Genomic DNA, 18557 nt, shown 5'->3' with positions numbered 1-18557 from the left:
GAAATCAAAACTCTACTTCTAGCCTAACTTCCTAATTAATTAGAATAGGATTCAAGCCCTATATCTGTTGTGCGCAGCGAAAATTTTGGTAGAACCTCCGGTACGCAAGGTACACAACAAGAGATTAGATCATAACTAAATCTCTGTTTCATAAAAGAAACAAGAACCGAAAGCAAAATATCTCAACAAAGTGGGATATCAGCTCTTTCTCTCATTAGTTCTAGGACTGACTTGTCAAGAGAACCTACAAGCTATTATAAATCACAACAAGACAAACTATTTTACGTGATTCGACAAATAGCCTACGTCCACGGGGTAAGGAGGGGGGAGATCTACTATTAGAGGGAGAGAATACAACTAGGGTTTATAATCTCACAATCTAAACCCTCAATCAATCTCTCAAATTTTTACAAAAGTATGCTAAAACCCTAAAAGACGGCTGCACAAAACCCTAGGAGAACAAACCGCACGCCGCCACAAACTCTGCCTTTTTCTTTTTTCCTACTTGCACATGAAGCTCTCTACCGAAAAAACAACCATAGCCGAAAAAGGTCTTCTCCTTGTGTTTTCTCCAAAGCCACATGAAACCCTAAAAAAGAATGTATTTATAGGCTCTCAAAAAACATGTCTCGTGAACACATTTTGCGTTTGCTCATGGGTGTGTCCCCCACGAGCAAAGCGCATCTCGTGACCACGAGACGCGCTCGTGGGTGTGGCCCCCACGAGCCACGCATTCACAATTCTCCATTTCGATGAAGTTTCTCCCAAAACTGAGCCGACACCAAAGCATCCAAATGTCCTACTTGTTGTGTCCAATACGCCGTGAAGTTAATTCATGACAACGGACTCAATCCACAATAAGCTGGGAACCCGAATGAGAGTCCAAACATTCTCACCTTCATCAAAATAAACTTATCCAGCTGGCTGCATCATAAAGACTGCCTACGTATCCTCTTGCCTAAAGAATCAAGCCTCACGTAGTTCACCTAAATGGCCTCCAAAGGCCTCAACACCGAAGAATGTTCAAAAGTTCCAAACAATAACCAAACTTAACACCTAAAACAACTTTGGTCAACATATCCGCAGGGTTGTCCTTTGTGTGGACCTTCTCCAATATGACGTCTCCATTATCCAAAACGTCATGAACAAAGTGAAATCTGACATCGATGTGCTTCGTGCGCGCATGATAAACCTGGTTCTTCGCCAAATAGATAGCTAACATGCTATCACAATATACCCGAAGGGTCTCCTGTGCAATCCCCAAGTTCTCTAAAAATCCACGTAACCACAAAGCCTCCTTAACAGTTTCAGTCACCGCTATATACTCCATCTCTGTAGTAGAGAGAGCCACTGTGGACTGAAGTGTGCATCTCTAACATACCGGTGCTCCTGTCAATGTAAATACATATCCTTAAGTAGACCGGCGCTTGTCAAGATCTCCAGCATAATCTGAATCTACGTAACCAATACAATCTTGTCCATTCTTCTCATCCATCTGGAAAATCAAACCAACATCCATGGTACCTTTGATATACCGTAAAATCCACTTCACGGCCTCTCAATGACCCTTCCTGGGGTCGTGTATGTACCTGGATACCATGCTCACGATCTGTGATAAGTCTGGCCTCGTACACACCATAGCATACATCAAACTACCCACCACACTGACATATGAAACCTTTGACGTGTAATCTCTGTCCTCAACTGAAACAAGTGACATACTAGCTGAAAGTTTGAAGTGGGGAGCCAATGGAGTACTAACTGCTTTTACATTACCATCAAAGCTGAATTTCTTCAACATCTTCTGCAAATAGCTCTTTTGTGTAAGCTTCAATCTTCCCTTCATCATGTCTCTCTCGATCTTCATACCCAATATCTTCTTTGCTTCTCCAAGATCCTTCATCTCGAACTCGGATGGCAGCTCCTTTTTCAACTTTCGAATAGCCGAAGAATTCCTGGAGACAATAAGCATATCATCAATATATAGTAACAAATAGATGTATTCACCATCCTGTAGCTTGTGCATGTAAACAAATAGGTCATATGGGCTCCTCGTATACCCTTGGCCAATCATAAAGCCGTCAAATCTCTTGTACCATTATCGCGACAATTTCTTCAATCCATAAATAGACTTCTTCAGCTTTCACACCAATTTTTTCTTTTCTGCAGCTTTGAATCCCAAGGATTGTATCATGTAGATCTTCTCATCTAAATCTCTGTGTAGAAAGACTGTCTTCACATCCATATGGACCAAATCCAAATTCAGTTGTGCCACCAATGCTAATAAGATCCAAATTGACGAATGCTTCACAACGGGTGAAAATACCTCATTATAATCGATGCCCTCAAGCTGTGCATATCCCTTGGCAACCAATCTGGCTTTGAACCGAATGTCCCCAATAGAAGATCCCTTCTTCTTCGCATATATCCACTTGTAACCCAATAGATAATGTATATGCGGCCATGATATCATTATACCTAGATGGTCGACGAATCATCCTTCTAGGTTTATTTGCTGTGATAGACTCCTGAACATGATCCTGCTCCTAAGTCTCACAATCCACTGTATCCTCTATCTGCCCGGCTATCATCCCATCTCCTCCTAGTGTTACCTCTGTATGAGCCTCGATGGATACAATGCTCTCTAGAGTGAGTGGAGTCACATCATCCTCTACCTGCTGTGATATCTCTCGAATCTGGTCTTCCTCCACCTGCTAAGGCTTCATCATGTACGTCTCGTCATATGTGACATCCCTACTAATAACTATCTTCTTGTCCTGTGGATCTCATAACTTAAAACCTTTAACTCAATCTCTAAATCCCACAAAGACTGCTTTCCTCGCCTTCAGATTCAATTTACCATCATTGACATGGTAATAAGCAGGACACCCAAATATCCGAAGCGACTCATAGTCACTAGCTACCGAACCAGACCAACGCTCTAACGGAGTCTTCCCCTGTATCGTAGTGCACGGCAACCTATTCACAGATGGCTCGCATAAACCAACGCCTCAACCCAAAAGGATTTAGGCAGTTCACTCTGCGTCATCATATACCGCACATTCTGTAGCAATGTACAGTTCAATCTCTCAGCCACCCCGTTTTGTTGTGGTGTCTCTCGAACTGTGAAGTGTCGCCTAATGATGTGATCCCGGTAAAACTGCAGAAACGGATCACTCTTATACTCTCCACCGCTATCTGAACGTAGAATCTTCACCTTTATACATGTCTGCAGCTCCACTTTCTTTTTTCACTCCACAAAAATATCCAGGATCTCATGTTTATGTTTCATAGGGTATATCTAATTCCTCCTGGAATAGTCATCAATGAAAATGATAAAATAGTTGGCCCCACCAAGTGATGTGTTCTTGGACGAACCCCAAACATCTGTGTGAATATAATCTAATATACCTTGGGTATTGTGAATAGCGGTGCCAAACTTCACTCTAGTTTTCTTCCTAAGTACACAATGCTCACACAGCTCCATCTTGCAGGTCTTAGCACCTTTCAATAGCCCATGTTTCGCCAATGATACCACTTGGCTCTGATACCACTTGTTTTGCGCAGCGAAAATTTCGACAGCACCTCCGGTACGCAAGATGCACAACAAGCGAAAATTTCGGCACCACTTGTTTTATGATGGCTCCAAGACAAGACCGTGTCATCAATTACCCTTAATATATAACTTCTAGCGTGTCTCGCGTGTTAATTTTATAGTATTAACTTCAATCCATTTCTCCTCAAACCAAATCCAATGTGGCTTAAATTTATATATTCATGTCAAATCCTACTTACCCGTGTATACTCTTATAAATTAAGAACAAAACATTCAGGTAAGGTATCAAAACGAGCACTATGGGATCTCTTCGTGTCGGTAGCCCGCAAGAGCTACTCAGAGCTCAATCCCATATATGGAACCACACATTTAGCTTCATAAACTCGATGTCACTGAAATGTGCCGTAGAGCTCAACATACCTGATATCATTCACAATCACGGCAACTCCATCACTCTCTCCGATCTATCGAACTCTCTATCCATTCCTCGATCGAAAGCTCCTTGTCTCCGACGCCTCATGAGCCTCTTGGTTCATTCCAAATTCCTCTCCGAAGAGAGAATTGGTGTCAACAATGAAGAATCAGTTTTTTCTCTGACCGTCGTTTCTCAAGTTTTTCTGACGGAAAATAAAAGTAATGCTTCTCCGTTTCTCCTCTTAATGTTGGACCAAATTCTTCTTCGTCCGTGGCATTTTCTTAGCGAGTGGTTCAAAGGCGACGAGCCCACTACCGCCTTTGAAATAGCACACGGGGTGCCCGTGTGGGATGCTATGCGAAAAATGGTAGGATTTAGTGACATGTTCATCGAGGGGATGTCGAGCGATGCTAGTTTTACGACGGAGATCATAGTGAGGGATTGTGGCGAGGTGTTCCGAGGGTTGAGGTCTTTGGTTGACGTCGGAGGGGGCACGGGCACATTGGCACGTGCAGTCGCCAGGGAGTTCGGTTTGAAATGCGCCGTGCTCGAGCTTCCTTATGTGGTCGAGGGGTCGGAGGAGAGCGAGGAGGTGAAGTTCGTCGGAGGAGATATGTTCGATTACGTGCCAACGGCGGATGCGGTATTGCTCAAGGTAAATTACGTATGCCCGTCGAAAATAAAGTTAGTCTTTCGAACATATTAATCCCCAAATTCGACCATCTCCACAATCATGCTGCTATATGAAACTATCGAGGTTACGAGTATACCTCCAGTTGCAGTCCAAGTAAAAATGAAGTCCAATATGTGAAGCTCGAATGTGTCGGGATCGAGGATGTCTTAAGTTAAGCTATTGGGTTAAAGTTCTCTAGATTTTATAAATGAGAGAAAACTCCCATACACTTGCAAAATTAATTACACAAAGCCTTCTAATTTAAACTGTAAAAAGAACATCATGGACAGCATTAACATGAGGGGTGAGACGTCTAAACTAGCCTCGCTAATATTCACAACCCAAAACACCCTCCTCCATTAAAATTAAAAGGTACATAAAGGCAAAATTGACCAAAGTATAGTCTACTTACAAAAAATTCAATACGAGATTGAAATTAATCTAACATATAAACTTTTGTGAAGTTGTTGCTTCCTTTTTTTTTGTCCCCTATTGCAGTGGGTTTTACATGATTGGAGTGATGAAGAATGTGTGCAAATACTCAAAAATTGCAAGGAGGCTATTCCTCTTAAAGAAGAAGGTGGTAAAGTGATTATAATGGAAATGGTTATGGACTCGAGCATTGTTGGTCATGAATTAGCTCAGACCCAATTTCTCTTTGATCTTCACATGATGGCTCATACAACTGGCAAGGAAAGATCTGAACAAATGTGGCAGAAAATTTTCATGGATGCAGGTTTCAGGGGATATAAGATTTTGCCTATTTTGGGTTTAAGATCAGTTATTGAAGTTTATCGTTGATTTATATAACACTTTTGGCTACGGTTTGAGTCCAAAAAGATAACTAGCTCGTTTTACATTTTGCTTATCTGAAAACATATATGATGTCCATAGTCATTTGTAGTGTGTGTGTTTGTTTAAGTTTAACGTATGTGTCAGTGAGTATTTCTCTCCCACTTCGTCATGTTCATATACATAAGGCAATTGTATGTGTTGTAGTATAAAATTATAACTCTCAGCCTTTACATAACTTTGGAGTTTTCGTGGGTAAGATGTCATTATTTAATTCCAAGGAAAGGTGAGCGATTCTAATTTCTTCCGAATATATGTAAAGATGTTACATTTATATCTGCGATTCTACTGAACTAATTTAAAATCATGAAGAACAGAAGATAATTTAAAATCCTAGAAGAGGAACCAACATCATGCCTTGATACTTAGATTGAGCGAACAAAAGGCCCAAGAAAAAATAGTCTATGCTTCAATCTCAAGCGGGGATAGGGAGGAGCAAATGTTGAAGTATTTGTCTTGTTAAATGTTAAAGTATTTGTTCGTGTGCCTATGTTAACTGTAGTACTTAGATGGGCCTATTAATTTTTATCTTTCAGTTCTTAATTATGGACTGTTCGGAATGATGCATCAGTATTAAAAATTGTGTATAACTAAGATGGTTACTGTTCTTTTTTTTCCCCAATTCTTTTTCCCATTTTTTTTTGTTGGAATGCTTATGTTGCATATACTTAATTTTGCAACTAAGGTTGGCTAAAACCCTCCAAGTTTGCATATATTTAATGCGTATGTATCTGCATTTAACTCGTGATAGTCATGTTCCTCCATAAATATGTCTGTTGTACATCCTACATCAGTTAATATGATTCTCAGCCACTTTCTAAGATTCGGTTTAACTCACAGAGGCCCGATTGCTCCCAAACATTCTAACAATGAATGAATAGAGATAATTATCGAGATATAGCTGAAACGAGTTATGAAAGTGTGATATTATTTGAATGCAGGTACTATATGTGCTCTTATGTAGTGCAAAAAAAAATTAAAGAAACATGAAATGATTTGTTACAAGGTACATAAACCTGCTACCGTTACATTGTATATAAAACACAAGAGAATTCAGCTATCTACATAACAATTGAGGGCAGGGGATAAGAGTGACTCCTTTTAGAAAAGCCATAAAGCCTGCAATGCTAGATACAAGCATCAGTACACCTCCACATTCCATTGCTCTGCCCTCTTCAATTCCTTTTTGTAAGTCAACCAATCAATACCTGTCAATTGAGTAATTAATCATATTTAGCGCATAAGAAATCATATATTAATCATTCATTATAACGAAAACTATAATTTTGTTACCATCTTTAGCTGCTAATGACACCATAATGTCATCAATACCCTTCTCCATTCCTTTCAATCCACACATATAAACATATGTGTTGTCTTTCTTCAAAAGCTCCCATAATTCTTCTGCGTATTCTGCCATCCTAGTTTGTATGTACATTTTCTCACCCTTCTCATTTTTTTGCTCTCTGCTAACTGCAAAGTCTAGTCTGAAGTTGTCAGGTGCTATCTCCTTCATCTTCTCAAATTCCTAAACATGGTGAAATGTTTTTTCTTAAATAATAAATATGTTATTAAAAGTGAAGAAAGAAACCTTAATATATGAATGATAAGAGTCTTACTTCCTTGTAGAGCAATGAGCTACTTGTGGGAACTCCCAAGAAGAGCCATGCCAATCCATTGAACTGAATAATCATGTGAGTCACACTCATGAGGTAGTATTCATCAGGAATTTAGTAATTGCTAAGCTTGAAATAGTAAAAAGTAAATGAAAAGCTTAACCAATATTTAAAAATAAATAAAAAGGAAAGGGATTTAGTACTTTAAATTTGACAAACTTACAAAACTTTAAAGAACCAAATGTTACTTAAAGAAATGAGAATAAACAGAAAAGTTGCATCCCATTATAACAAGTGCATTGTGCAGAGTGAAAAAAAAATCCTCATTCAATAATCTATACAACTTGGTTTATCGATTGTAAATACTAAATGCTGTGAATAACTTGAGTTAATTTTTTGGAAAATATACAGTTTCGGGTAGCTCATGAACTAATTGCTCACAAACAATATACTTTGTGAGACTTACCTTGTAATCATCATGTTTCTCGAAGAACATTTTCCATAAGAAACTGCGGAATGGAGCAATTCCAGTTCCCGTTCCGAGCTACAAATCCAAATACAGAAAATCTTCACAAAATTTTATTTTGTATGAGGAAAAAATTATAACATAACACTAAATGAAGAATGAAACTATACCATTATAATAGTAGCATTTGGATCTTTAGGCATAAGCATTTCCTTTCCAACTGGTCCTGTAATCTTCACTTCTGAGCCAGGCTTCAAATCACCTGAAAATTAATTAGCATAACATATTACTATACTCAACATAATCAACCTCCAACAATTGAAACAAATTAATTCACTATAAAAAGGTAATTAATATGCAGGTCCTCACATAAGAAATTTGAGCACACTCCCTTAACAATCTCTCCCTGATCATTGGTATATACCAATCTCTTCACACAGAGAGAAACCTGCAGAAAACATGTTTATTTGCTATCAATGTTACAAAATCAATAAGGAAAAAACATATAAGAAATCAAACTCACAGTTTTCGAGTCACCAAAATCTCCAAGAGCACTGCTAGCAATTGAATACAATCTCAGCTTGTGTGGTTTCCCATTCTTATCAATCCCATCAGCGATTACACCAATAGATTGACCTTCTCTGTATGGAACTTCCCCTGAATGAAGGAAAAAAGTTAGCAAAAAAAAAACTGTAAAACATGAAACTCTGCTATTTTTTAAAGATAAAAGATTGAACCTTTTCCGGATTCATTCTGATTTCAAAATGGATTTTTTTTTCAATTCCACTATATTCATCTTTTTTTTTCCATTGAGTGGGTCATTTGATAATACAAAGTTTAGTCCCACATTCGAGTAGCGCTTCACATTTAGTGGGGTCGTTGTGGCTTAATCATTTGTCGTTGCATAGAACCGAAGGTTCTAAACATATTTTCAATTTTTTTCCCTCATTCTTCCATTCTCATATACCTCTATCTTCATAAATACTAATTTTCTTTATTATCAATAAATCATGAGTCTGGCTTAATTAAGAGAAAATAATACCTTCAGTGCTAAAAACCATGTGCCAGGTCTCTCCAGGAGCATCATCACCAGTGATCTTGGTATTAAGGAGGCATCTCCCTGTGTATGGTGTCTTGGGCTTGAACTTGTTGGTAACAACACCCTCTTCATTTTTCTTTGATACCTTTTCAACCTTTGCAGGAGTCTCTGTGGTAACCTGAGCTTTTATAGACCCCGGCTTTAGACTTGTGGATACATTTCTTGGGTACAAGCTTATCTGCAAAGAAAAAAAGCGGTAAACTCCGTAGTCAAATTTTAGTTTCCACCGTTCATTCGTATTCGCTGACATCGATGATTAGAATTTCATGTTATATAAGAAAAATTGCAGCATTTGTTGCAGTTTTGTGGATAGGTTTCTCGGCTACAAATTTCCAACAATACGCAAATATTGCAGTCAAATTTTGATTTTCAACTACTGATTAGCAGTAGTTTGTTCCCTTTGGCATATTCTCTATAAATTTTATTTTATCTTATTTATTTATTTATTTTTGATGATCCAACTTAGAATCGAACAAAAGACTGTGTGAGCTATATTGGAACCTCCCAACTATCCGGATCACCCGCGGTGGGTCATGTTGTCAATAATTTTCTACAGGAACAATCGTGTTGTTTTTCATTTTTGTAATTTTGAAGACATGCTGACATGCTGTCTTTATAGCTGGATGTTTCATTGAGTCCTTATTAGTGAAACACTTTATTGTCAAAAAAAAAATTATTGGTTATCATCATCAACTTTAGGAATGGTTACAGCAAATGCTGCAATTTCCTTGCAGTCAAATTGTAAAGATTAATATGATGTTCTCAAGTTAATGAACTCCAACTTACATACTGTAATTAGGGCTAAAGTTAAATAAACGTTTTATTTGCAGTATCTACACAATAAAAGGTGTGAATCCAATAAGATTTTACAACTAACCAAATACTACATTTGCATTCACAAATAGGTTTTCACAGTAAAAAAACAGATATCAGAACCATGTATTTGAGACTACTTTCCTGCAATAAATGCTATGCGCGATATTACTGTATGCAAATATTTGATGTATTAAGGATTATAGCATATTAGGTGGACTTCAGTTTTCTATGTTCATGAGTGGGTTGCAATAGGATTAATACCTTGTTGAAGTTGATCCTGTCTGTAGAAGAGATGGAGGTTTTTGCAGGCAGCAGAGAAGAGGATTTCGACGTAGGAACAGAGACTGAGGCTGTGACAGCAGCAGAAGCCATTGTTGCAAGTTTTGGTTATGTTGCTTTGATTTCAGGAGAAAACAGAGGGAAGAGGAGATAATAAGGAGAAGAGCTAGGTTCAAAAGAAGAAGGGGGGTTTGAGGATTGGGGAGGATTTTTAGTGGGTGGAGGAGATTGTGGGAGGAAATGAGGTGGTGGTTGTATATTTGGAAGGGCTTATGAGATATTTGTAGGAGTGGATAAATAGTTTGATTGCAACTCTTTGAGATTAGTATTTGTGATTCAGTCACACCATAGTATGAGTGTGTAACTTAGTAGTAATATCTACTCTGGATGTTAGATCGCTGAAGATATAGAAATTGTTGAGTATAATGATGGAGATTGAATGAATTGTTAATTTTCTCATTCACAATAGGAGCGTATAAATAGGGTACAAGGGATTACATCAGATCCTAAATCAATGCTAATTACAATCCTCTAATTAATGATAATTATAAATAAGGAAGGTCAATGCTATCCCCGGCAAGATCAAGTGTGGGTCGGTACTTGGAGCTTGGACCTTAAGAAACTGAACCAATGTGAGCCAAGAGGCTTAGTAAAGATATCAGCAAGTTGATCAGCAGAGATGATATGTTGAACTTTGAGAAGACCTAAGTCAACGCGTTCTCGAACGAAATAATAATCAAGATGAATGTGTTTCGAGCGAGAGCTAATGATGGGGTTTGCTGTCATGAATGTTGCCCCAATGTTGTCACATTAAAGGATAGGTGGTTGTGATTGTGTGACACCAAGTTCATGGGGAAGTTGTTGAAGCCATGATACCTCAGTAGTCGTATAAGCAAGAGCGCAAAATTCAGCCTCAGTGCTTGATTGGGCTACCACTTGTTGCTTGCGAGAAGTCCAACTGATAAGGTTTGGGCCAAAATAAATGGCAAAGCCATACTGAGAGCGACAATCATCCTTGTCAGAGATCCAACCAGCATCAGAATAAGCACGAAGATGAGTAGAGGAGTCACGCTGCAGAAGTAGACCATGATCAATCGTACCTTTAAGGTAGCGCAAAATGCGTTAGTAGAGGAGTCACGCTGCAGAAGTAGACCATGATCAATCGTACCTTTAAGGTAGCGCAAAATGCGTTTGGCAGCTTGCCAATGACCATGATCAATCGTACCTTTAAGGTAGCGCAAAATGCGTTTGGCAGCTTGCCAATGAGTAACAGTGGGGTAATGCATGAACTGACAGACGCAATTAACAGCATAGGAAATTTCCGGGCGGGTAATTGTGGCATACTGGAGAGCACCCACAACTTGTCTATAGAGACGTGCATCAGCAACAGGTTCACCGTTTTTCTAAAGTCGAGAACTAGGATCAGTTAGCGAAGAAATTGGCTTAGCATCAGCCATGTGATAACGGGCCAAAACATCCCGAATATACTTTGACTGAGACATAATCAAGCCAGAAGCATGAGGCAAGACTTCAATACCCAAGAAGTAACGCATGGTCCTAAGTCTTTCAATGAGAATGTCTGATGAAGAATGCTGATAAAGTGGTTGATGTAGCCTGAATCACTGCCTGTAAGGATCAAGTCATCAACATATACAAGCACATAAATAGTAGTAGTGGATGACTTGTAAACAAATAGTGATGTGTCAGAGTAGCAAGCACAAAAGCCATTCGAAAGTAGAAAGGACTTGAGCTTATTGAACCAAGCTCGAGGAGCTTGCTTGAGACCATAGAGGGCTTTGTTGAGAAGGCAAACATGGGAAGGTCGTGACTGATCAGTGAACCCCTTGGGTTACTCTATGTACACTGTTTCAGCCAAGTCACCATTCAGAAAGGCATTGTTCATGTCAAGTTGACGAATAGGTCAACCCTTTGATAAGGCTAAGCTGAGAACCACACGAACAGTAGTGAGTTTGACAATAGGACTGAATGTGTCAAAATAATCAACTCCTTCTTCCTGATGAAATCCTTTTGCCACCAAACGAGCCTTGTACCGCTCAATTGAACCATCAGCATTCCTCTTGATCCTGTAAACCCACTCACAACTAACAAGATTAGTATCACGGGGACGGGGTACAAGTGACTAAGTGTTACTGCTCATTAAAGCCTTATATTCGGCCTGCATTGCCTGTTGCCAACAAAGATGCTTGTTGGCCTGACCAAAGGTGATAGGTTCTTTGTCAGGAAGGGGATGTGGATCATTGGAGATCGGATGGTGAGTGGTGGCGAAGGTTTTAGGTTGCAATGAATTTGTGTGGGCTCAGGTGGTCATTGTGTGAGTGGTGGTGTCAGAAGGATGAAAATATGTAAGAGCATTGTGGTAAGGCCGAGGTGGAGGAGGAGGCGGTGTAGGTGATGTAGGGAGTGGAGTGGATGTGGGGTTGGGTGACACCGGGGAGCCAAGTGTCGTGGCAGGACATGGGTGACTATCATGGTTTATAGGAGGTGATGGGGAATCTGCATCCACGGTGAGCTCAAGTAGATCAGGTGGTGCGGGGGAGGATTCGGAGGAGGGTGGTGGTGGTGATAGTACTCTGGCTTGATTGGCATATGGATATACGTCTTCATCGAAAAAGACATAACGAATAATGTAAGTTCTGGAGGTAGGAATGTGGAGACAGAGGTACCCTTTGTGTTTGGAACCGAACCCAAGAAAGACACATGGAAGAGACCGAAAGTCCATTTTGTGGTTGTTGTAGGGACACAAGAAAGGGTAACATAGACAACCAAAGGTTTTGACGAAGTCGTAGTCAGGGATTTTAGAGTAAAGTTTTTGGTACGGAGAGGTGTAGTTAAGAGTAGACGAGATGGTTCGATTGTGGAGATAAGTGGCAGTATGAAAGGCATGTTCCCAAAGGATGAAGGGAGATGATGATTGAGCTAGGAGAGTTAACCCTTTTTCTACAATAATTTGATTTCTACACTCTGCAGCTCCATTTTGTTCCTACGTGTAAGGACAAGAGACTCTATGGTGGATACCATGAGTAGACAAGAAACTTGACACATTTCGAAATTCACCACCCCAATCAGTTTGAAGACATTTGATAGAGGACCCAAATTGTGTTTGAACCATTGCCCGAAACTGTTGGAAAACATTGAACACTTGAGATTTGTAACTCGAAAAGTAGATCTATATAAATTTGGTAGCATCATCAATGAAAAACATAAAATACCAATTTCCATTTAAGGATAACACAAGAGCAGGACCCAAACATCAGAATAGATTAATTCAAATGGTTTATCAGACCTAACATTAGAAGTAGGAAGATGAAAATGATGACTCTTGCCTAACTGACAGGCATCACAGATACTTGGAAATTTATTGGAGTTGGCAGAAAGTTGAAACTGAGACACTAGACGATGAAGGATGTGTTCATGAGGATGAACCAGACGATGATGCCAACCAAGTAGGGAGGTGTGGGAGCCGAAGTGGATGGAGGGTGGAGGTTGGTGTGGTCGTGGCTGATGGAGGCGGTAGAGGCCGTGATCAACGGTTCCGTGGAGGATCGTGTTGCCCTGCAAATTCTTGACAACACAACAATCAAGATAAAAAATCATGTAGGTGTTGTTATCTCGATTTAGTTTTGAGATGTTGAGTAGGTTTTTGGTGAGATCGGGCACAATAAGAATATTCTTTAAATTGATAGACATAGACTTTGTAGGCAAAATAGTAGAGCCAGAATGAGAAATAAGCAATTGATTACCATTACCAACAGAGAGATTGTTGTCCCCGCGATACGCGTCTGAAATAGTCAGTCGGTTGAGGTCATTAGAGACATGATCTGTAGTGCCCGTGTCAAAGTACCAGGCGAGGTCTGTAAGAGAGGATGGGGAAGCATAGTGTGCAGAGTGCTCAGCCTGATGGTCAAATGAGCGATGGTTGTTTCTTGGGGGTGGCGGACGCGTAGGAAAATCGGTGTGGTTGTTTCGATTGTAGCAATTAATCGCCATGTATCCCATCTTGTTACAGATTTGATATTGAATGCACCTACGTGTGGTACCATCTGGGCCATAGCTACCCTCCAAAACACCAGAGGAAGGCGGAGCATAGGAGCGTCCACAGCTGTAGCGGGAGGAAGATCCACCATGCAAATTAGTGTAGACTGTGTTGGCCGATGGAGCAATGACCGAGCTAGTAGTTGGAGATGGTAACGAATCAGATGGTGGTTGATGACGTTGATTCTCCTAATCAATCCTTTCTTCTTCTTGCAGCAACAGACCAAGTAAATCATCAACATTAGTCTCTTCGGGTCGCATCATGAAGGAGGTAATAAAAGGGCCATACGAACTATCAAGTCCGTTCAAGATATAGCCAGTGAGATCTTCATTTGAGATAGGTTGAAGATTCTCATCAAGTGTATTAGCAATTGCACGTTTGTTTTCGAAGTACTCCATGATGGATAAGGAGCCCTTTGAGAGATATTGAAGTTGGTTTTTGAGAGCCATTCGGCGGGCCCGAGACTGAGCCTGAAACGTTCGATCGATGGTAGTCCAGGCTTGACAGGCGGTGGTAGCACGAACGACGGTGGCGAGTGCACGCTCAGAAAGAGTTGAGCAAAGCCATAGGAGTACAAAGCGGTCACAACGACGCCAAGTGATGTACTCTGGATTCGAATTGGGAGGAGTCGTAACGTCAGCGGTTTGAGGTTTGTACTGAGGAGGCGAGTCATCAGTCAGGATGTGAGCCTCCAACTCGAAGGCTTGAAGCGCCGGGAGAACAACATTGCGCCATAAAGAGAAGCTCGTCCAATCGAGCTTGACATTGATTGATGGAATCTGGAAGTTCAGTGGGGACGAGGAGTTGGTAGCCACAAGGAGTTGGCCGGTGAGACCGGTGGTGGTTCTGGTGTTGTTGGCCATAAAGTCAGAGGTGATAAGGTTGTTGTGTGCGTGAGGCAGGATCGGAAAAAAGAATTGAACCTAAGGCTCTGATACCATATAATGATGGAGATTGAATGAATTGTTAATTTTCTCATTCACAATAGGAGCGTATAAATAGAGTACAATGGATTACATCAGATCCTAAATCAATGCTAATTACAATCCTCTAATTAATGATAATTATAAATAAGGAAGGTCAATGTTATCAGATCCTAAATCAACGCTATCAGATTCTAAATTAATGCTATCAGTTTGACCCTATGATTACGCTAATATTGAGGATTATTATTACTATTATTTTGAAAGAAGATAGACCTCCCAAGCTTAATCCTTCTTTTTACAAGTGACTGAACTTTAATTGGACATGAGCAATAGTAGTTTATTCTAGACATTTATCGTGTAGAAACTACATAGGATATTGCTTAGAGTAGAATATGTTGGTCCTTCTCACTTCTCCAACATAGGGACAATTTTACATGTTTTGAAGTTGTGGCTTCACAAATTGCGTGTGCTAACAATCCTCTTCATGTTCCTCTTAATTTTCAAGATATTATCTTGGATTCGGATTCTCCCCAATTTAGTGGCAATTAGAAAGGGTCCAATTATTCAAATCATAATCGTTGGTTCCAACTTTGATAGATAGGATGTAGCCATGTAAGATTTTGACTATCACAAAAGTGATTTTTCATATTAGTAGTTTTCAAGAGAACAATGGTTTTTCAGATAATAGCTGAGCCCTACATATTCACATCCTAGCCCTAGAAATTAAAATAAACGGTTATAATTTGCATAATACGATTCTCCCTAGTTAACTAGAGATCATATAATTTCCTTTTCTTTACATGTTATACAATTCTCTCCAGTTATTACATAATTAGAGATCATATGATCAGCATTTTCATATAGATTTTGTGCTTGTACAGAGAAAGACCCTAATGAAGTATTTCAGTAATACGTGATGCAACTGTTCAATGTGTATAATTCTAATGTTAATCGAATAACATGTAAAGAAAAGGATAAACATGGCAAGCACTAATGATGGTTTCCTTTTCTAGGATATTTTTTCTGGAAAGTAATTTTTATTAACCACAAGCATACAAAGAGATATTTCAAAGTTATTTTCTAGTGTTTATGTGTAGGACAAAATTTGAAAATAAACTTTTTTCAAAATTTATTTGTAAAAAACGACCCATTCTCAACTTATTGTCAAAACCGACCTAGTTTCAGCCATCTGGCTGAAACTGGGTCGGTTTTGGCGGAAAAAAAATATCAAACTTCACGGGACTTGAAGTCTCATAAAGTTTTTTACATAACAAAACTTCACGGGACTTCAAGTCCCGTGAAGTTTTTACATAACAAAACTTTACGAGACATAAAGTCCCGTGAAATTTCTGAAAACTTTTCGTCAAAACCGACCTAGTTTCAGCCAGATGGCTGAAACTAGGTCGGTTTTGACAAATAAGTTGAGAATGGGTCATTTTTTACAAATAAGTTTCAAAAGGGGATTGTTTTCAAAATTTGTCCATATAACAATATGGACGAACTTGGTACCTAACACAAGTTTTTGTACTTGGTAATGAGATGGTTCATTTTCATCCGCTCATTCAAATGGGGAACGACATTCACATGAGTTGGGAATGAGACACTTCACTACTAAGCACAAAATTTGTGCTTGGTACTGAGTTAAAGCTCCTATAAACTTAAGTGGATAGAAGTTCTTTGTCCACCAACTTTTTTATCCATTGATTTTATATTAAGATTTATGCTAGCATGCCATATAAATTAAGGCACAAATTTCAAAGTATAATAAATAGATAAAAAAAGTTAATGGACAAGTACTAATATCCACTTAAATTTATAGCAGCTTATATGTTGCGCACGTGTAACATGTTACATGCCTAGACTTTAAGCCCATCCTCAACATATTTTTAAAAGGGCTTATAAATGGGCCAGGCTTTCGATTGTCAAATACTGAGTAAAGCCCATACAGAAATCACAATCAACAAGTTAATGATTCAATAACTTATTGAGATATCCTCACAAACATCTCCTGTTTGGCAGAGGGTTAAGGAGAATGGATTAAAAACAAGGGTTAACATAGTTAACCTATTTGTCAATCAGAAAAGTTAAAATTTTTAATCTGCTAGGTTAGCCTATTTCAATGCTTTTGGTCATTTTTTGTGTTCGGAAATAAATAAGATTATGATCACTTTCTTTATAGATAGAGGGGCTATCTCGTAATCTATCTAAATAAGTGAATTTGTATACCCCTTGTTTTGAGAGATTAACTCATTTTAACCCCTCTAAAAGGGTTTGTAAACCCTTCTATTATCTTTTATGTTTGGCAACTATAAGGGGTTTACATAGTTTTACACCATGTGCAATTTTTTTGTGTTAGGTAGGCTCAGGAGTTAACTCTTCTTAACCTCTCATTTAACCCTTAACCAAATGGAGTCTAAACTACACCTTAGAACCTCTCACTTAACCTTTTATCAAATGGAGTCTAAACTACACCTTAGAAGTAAGGTGGTAATTTATCTTCTAAAAATACAATGTAATATTTGGTAATCGTTAATCCTTATTTAAGTATTAGTTCCTGATTCACCTAGCCAAGATTCTAGGTAGAAGAAAAAAGATCTTGAAAACTTCTTGACTTACAACTATAAAGATGAAGAAATTTGATAGGCTTAGAAGGAATGAGTTCGCACTAAATCATAATCCAAATTCTTTGGAAGTGGACTTTCTTGCAGACAAGATCGACCATTTGGATAAGCTTGACTGATATGTGGATGAGATTTCATTCTTTGGTCATTGGTCCCTTCCCGCCTCTTTAGACAAGCAACTTATATTGACCTAAATTAGATGATATATTGTTTACCAACTCATATTTATTCTTTAATTAATTAGTATTTTAAATCTCCCAAAATCTAAACGACATTATATCTCAAATTAGATTGAGGTGTCCCATGGAAATCACGTGTCAACAAATTATTCTTTGCCACAATTTAATTGAAAAGGTAATAATACTAAATTGCCCTACACTGAGGACAAAGATTTACTCGCCTGAGATTTTTAGGGAATATTATAAATGCTAATAAAGGTTTTAAGAGGTGGTGAAACTGTGATTAACCCTATTTGTAATTTCATGTCACCTCCAAATATAATCACGTAAGAATCTATCAATTATTGAATGAGCATTCGGACAGTATAAATTGTGTTTAACTGATTGACTTAATTGTATTTAAATACACTATAGTTTCAACTACGTTGCACTTAGTTACCCTTATTTGTTTTTGGCAGCACTTACCTATCTATACTATATATACTAAAGCTATTGAGGTTAACATTGTTCCTAAGCTACATTGCACCCAATAGCTTAGTATTATCATTATTTATCTACTATTACTATTTATATATCTATTTATTAAAGTTAAAGGGAGTTCCTGTTGTGCGCGGCGGAAGCTTTCTAGGGCAACACGAACAATAACTAGAACTAAACCACAAACAATATGCAAACCACAATCACAGTAAGAACACACAATTTACGTGGTTCGGCAAGTTGCCTACGTCCACGGGGCAAGGAGGGGGGAGTTCTTCCACTAGAAATCAAGAGAATACAAATAGGGTTACAAATCTCTCAGACCAAACCCTAAAACAAAGCTCTAGATCTCTCAAAGCTCTCTCACAATTGGATGCAATGATTCTCTCTCTTTGGCTGCTCAAATTCGTCCAACCTCTACCCTAAACAAACAGGTTTAGGTATATATAGAACTTACAAAACGAACCGGTTCGAAAACCTGAAAAACTGATATCCGCTTCGTCGGTCGACCGGCCCAGTCGACCGCGA

At 38.8% G+C, this 18557-nt stretch overlaps 2 protein-coding genes across 2 annotated transcripts; one reads left to right on the top strand and one right to left on the bottom strand.

Moving 5' to 3' along the window:
* LOC109825636 (trans-resveratrol di-O-methyltransferase-like) lies at positions 3749–5952 on the top strand. Its single transcript, XM_020392498.1, has 2 exons — positions 3749–4626; positions 5143–5952. The coding sequence occupies exons 1-2, from the start codon at positions 3856–3858 to the stop codon at positions 5443–5445; spliced, it is 1074 nt and encodes a 357-aa protein (XP_020248087.1). The 5' UTR covers positions 3749–3855; the 3' UTR covers positions 5446–5952.
* LOC109825882 (ferredoxin--NADP reductase, leaf isozyme, chloroplastic-like) lies at positions 6411–10036 on the bottom strand. Its single transcript, XM_020392791.1, has 9 exons — positions 9755–10036; positions 8621–8855; positions 8102–8235; positions 7948–8026; positions 7749–7840; positions 7579–7656; positions 7116–7178; positions 6790–7024; positions 6411–6704 (listed from the first exon to the last, which is right to left on the bottom strand). The coding sequence occupies exons 1-9, from the start codon at positions 9863–9865 to the stop codon at positions 6637–6639; spliced, it is 1095 nt and encodes a 364-aa protein (XP_020248380.1). The 5' UTR covers positions 9866–10036; the 3' UTR covers positions 6411–6636.

This window comes from Asparagus officinalis, chromosome 10, assembly GCF_001876935.1.
Source record: "Asparagus officinalis chromosome 10, Aspof.V1, whole genome shotgun sequence".
NCBI lineage: Eukaryota > Viridiplantae > Streptophyta > Magnoliopsida > Asparagales > Asparagaceae > Asparagus > Asparagus officinalis.
This window is presented reverse-complemented; position numbering and strand designations above follow the sequence as displayed.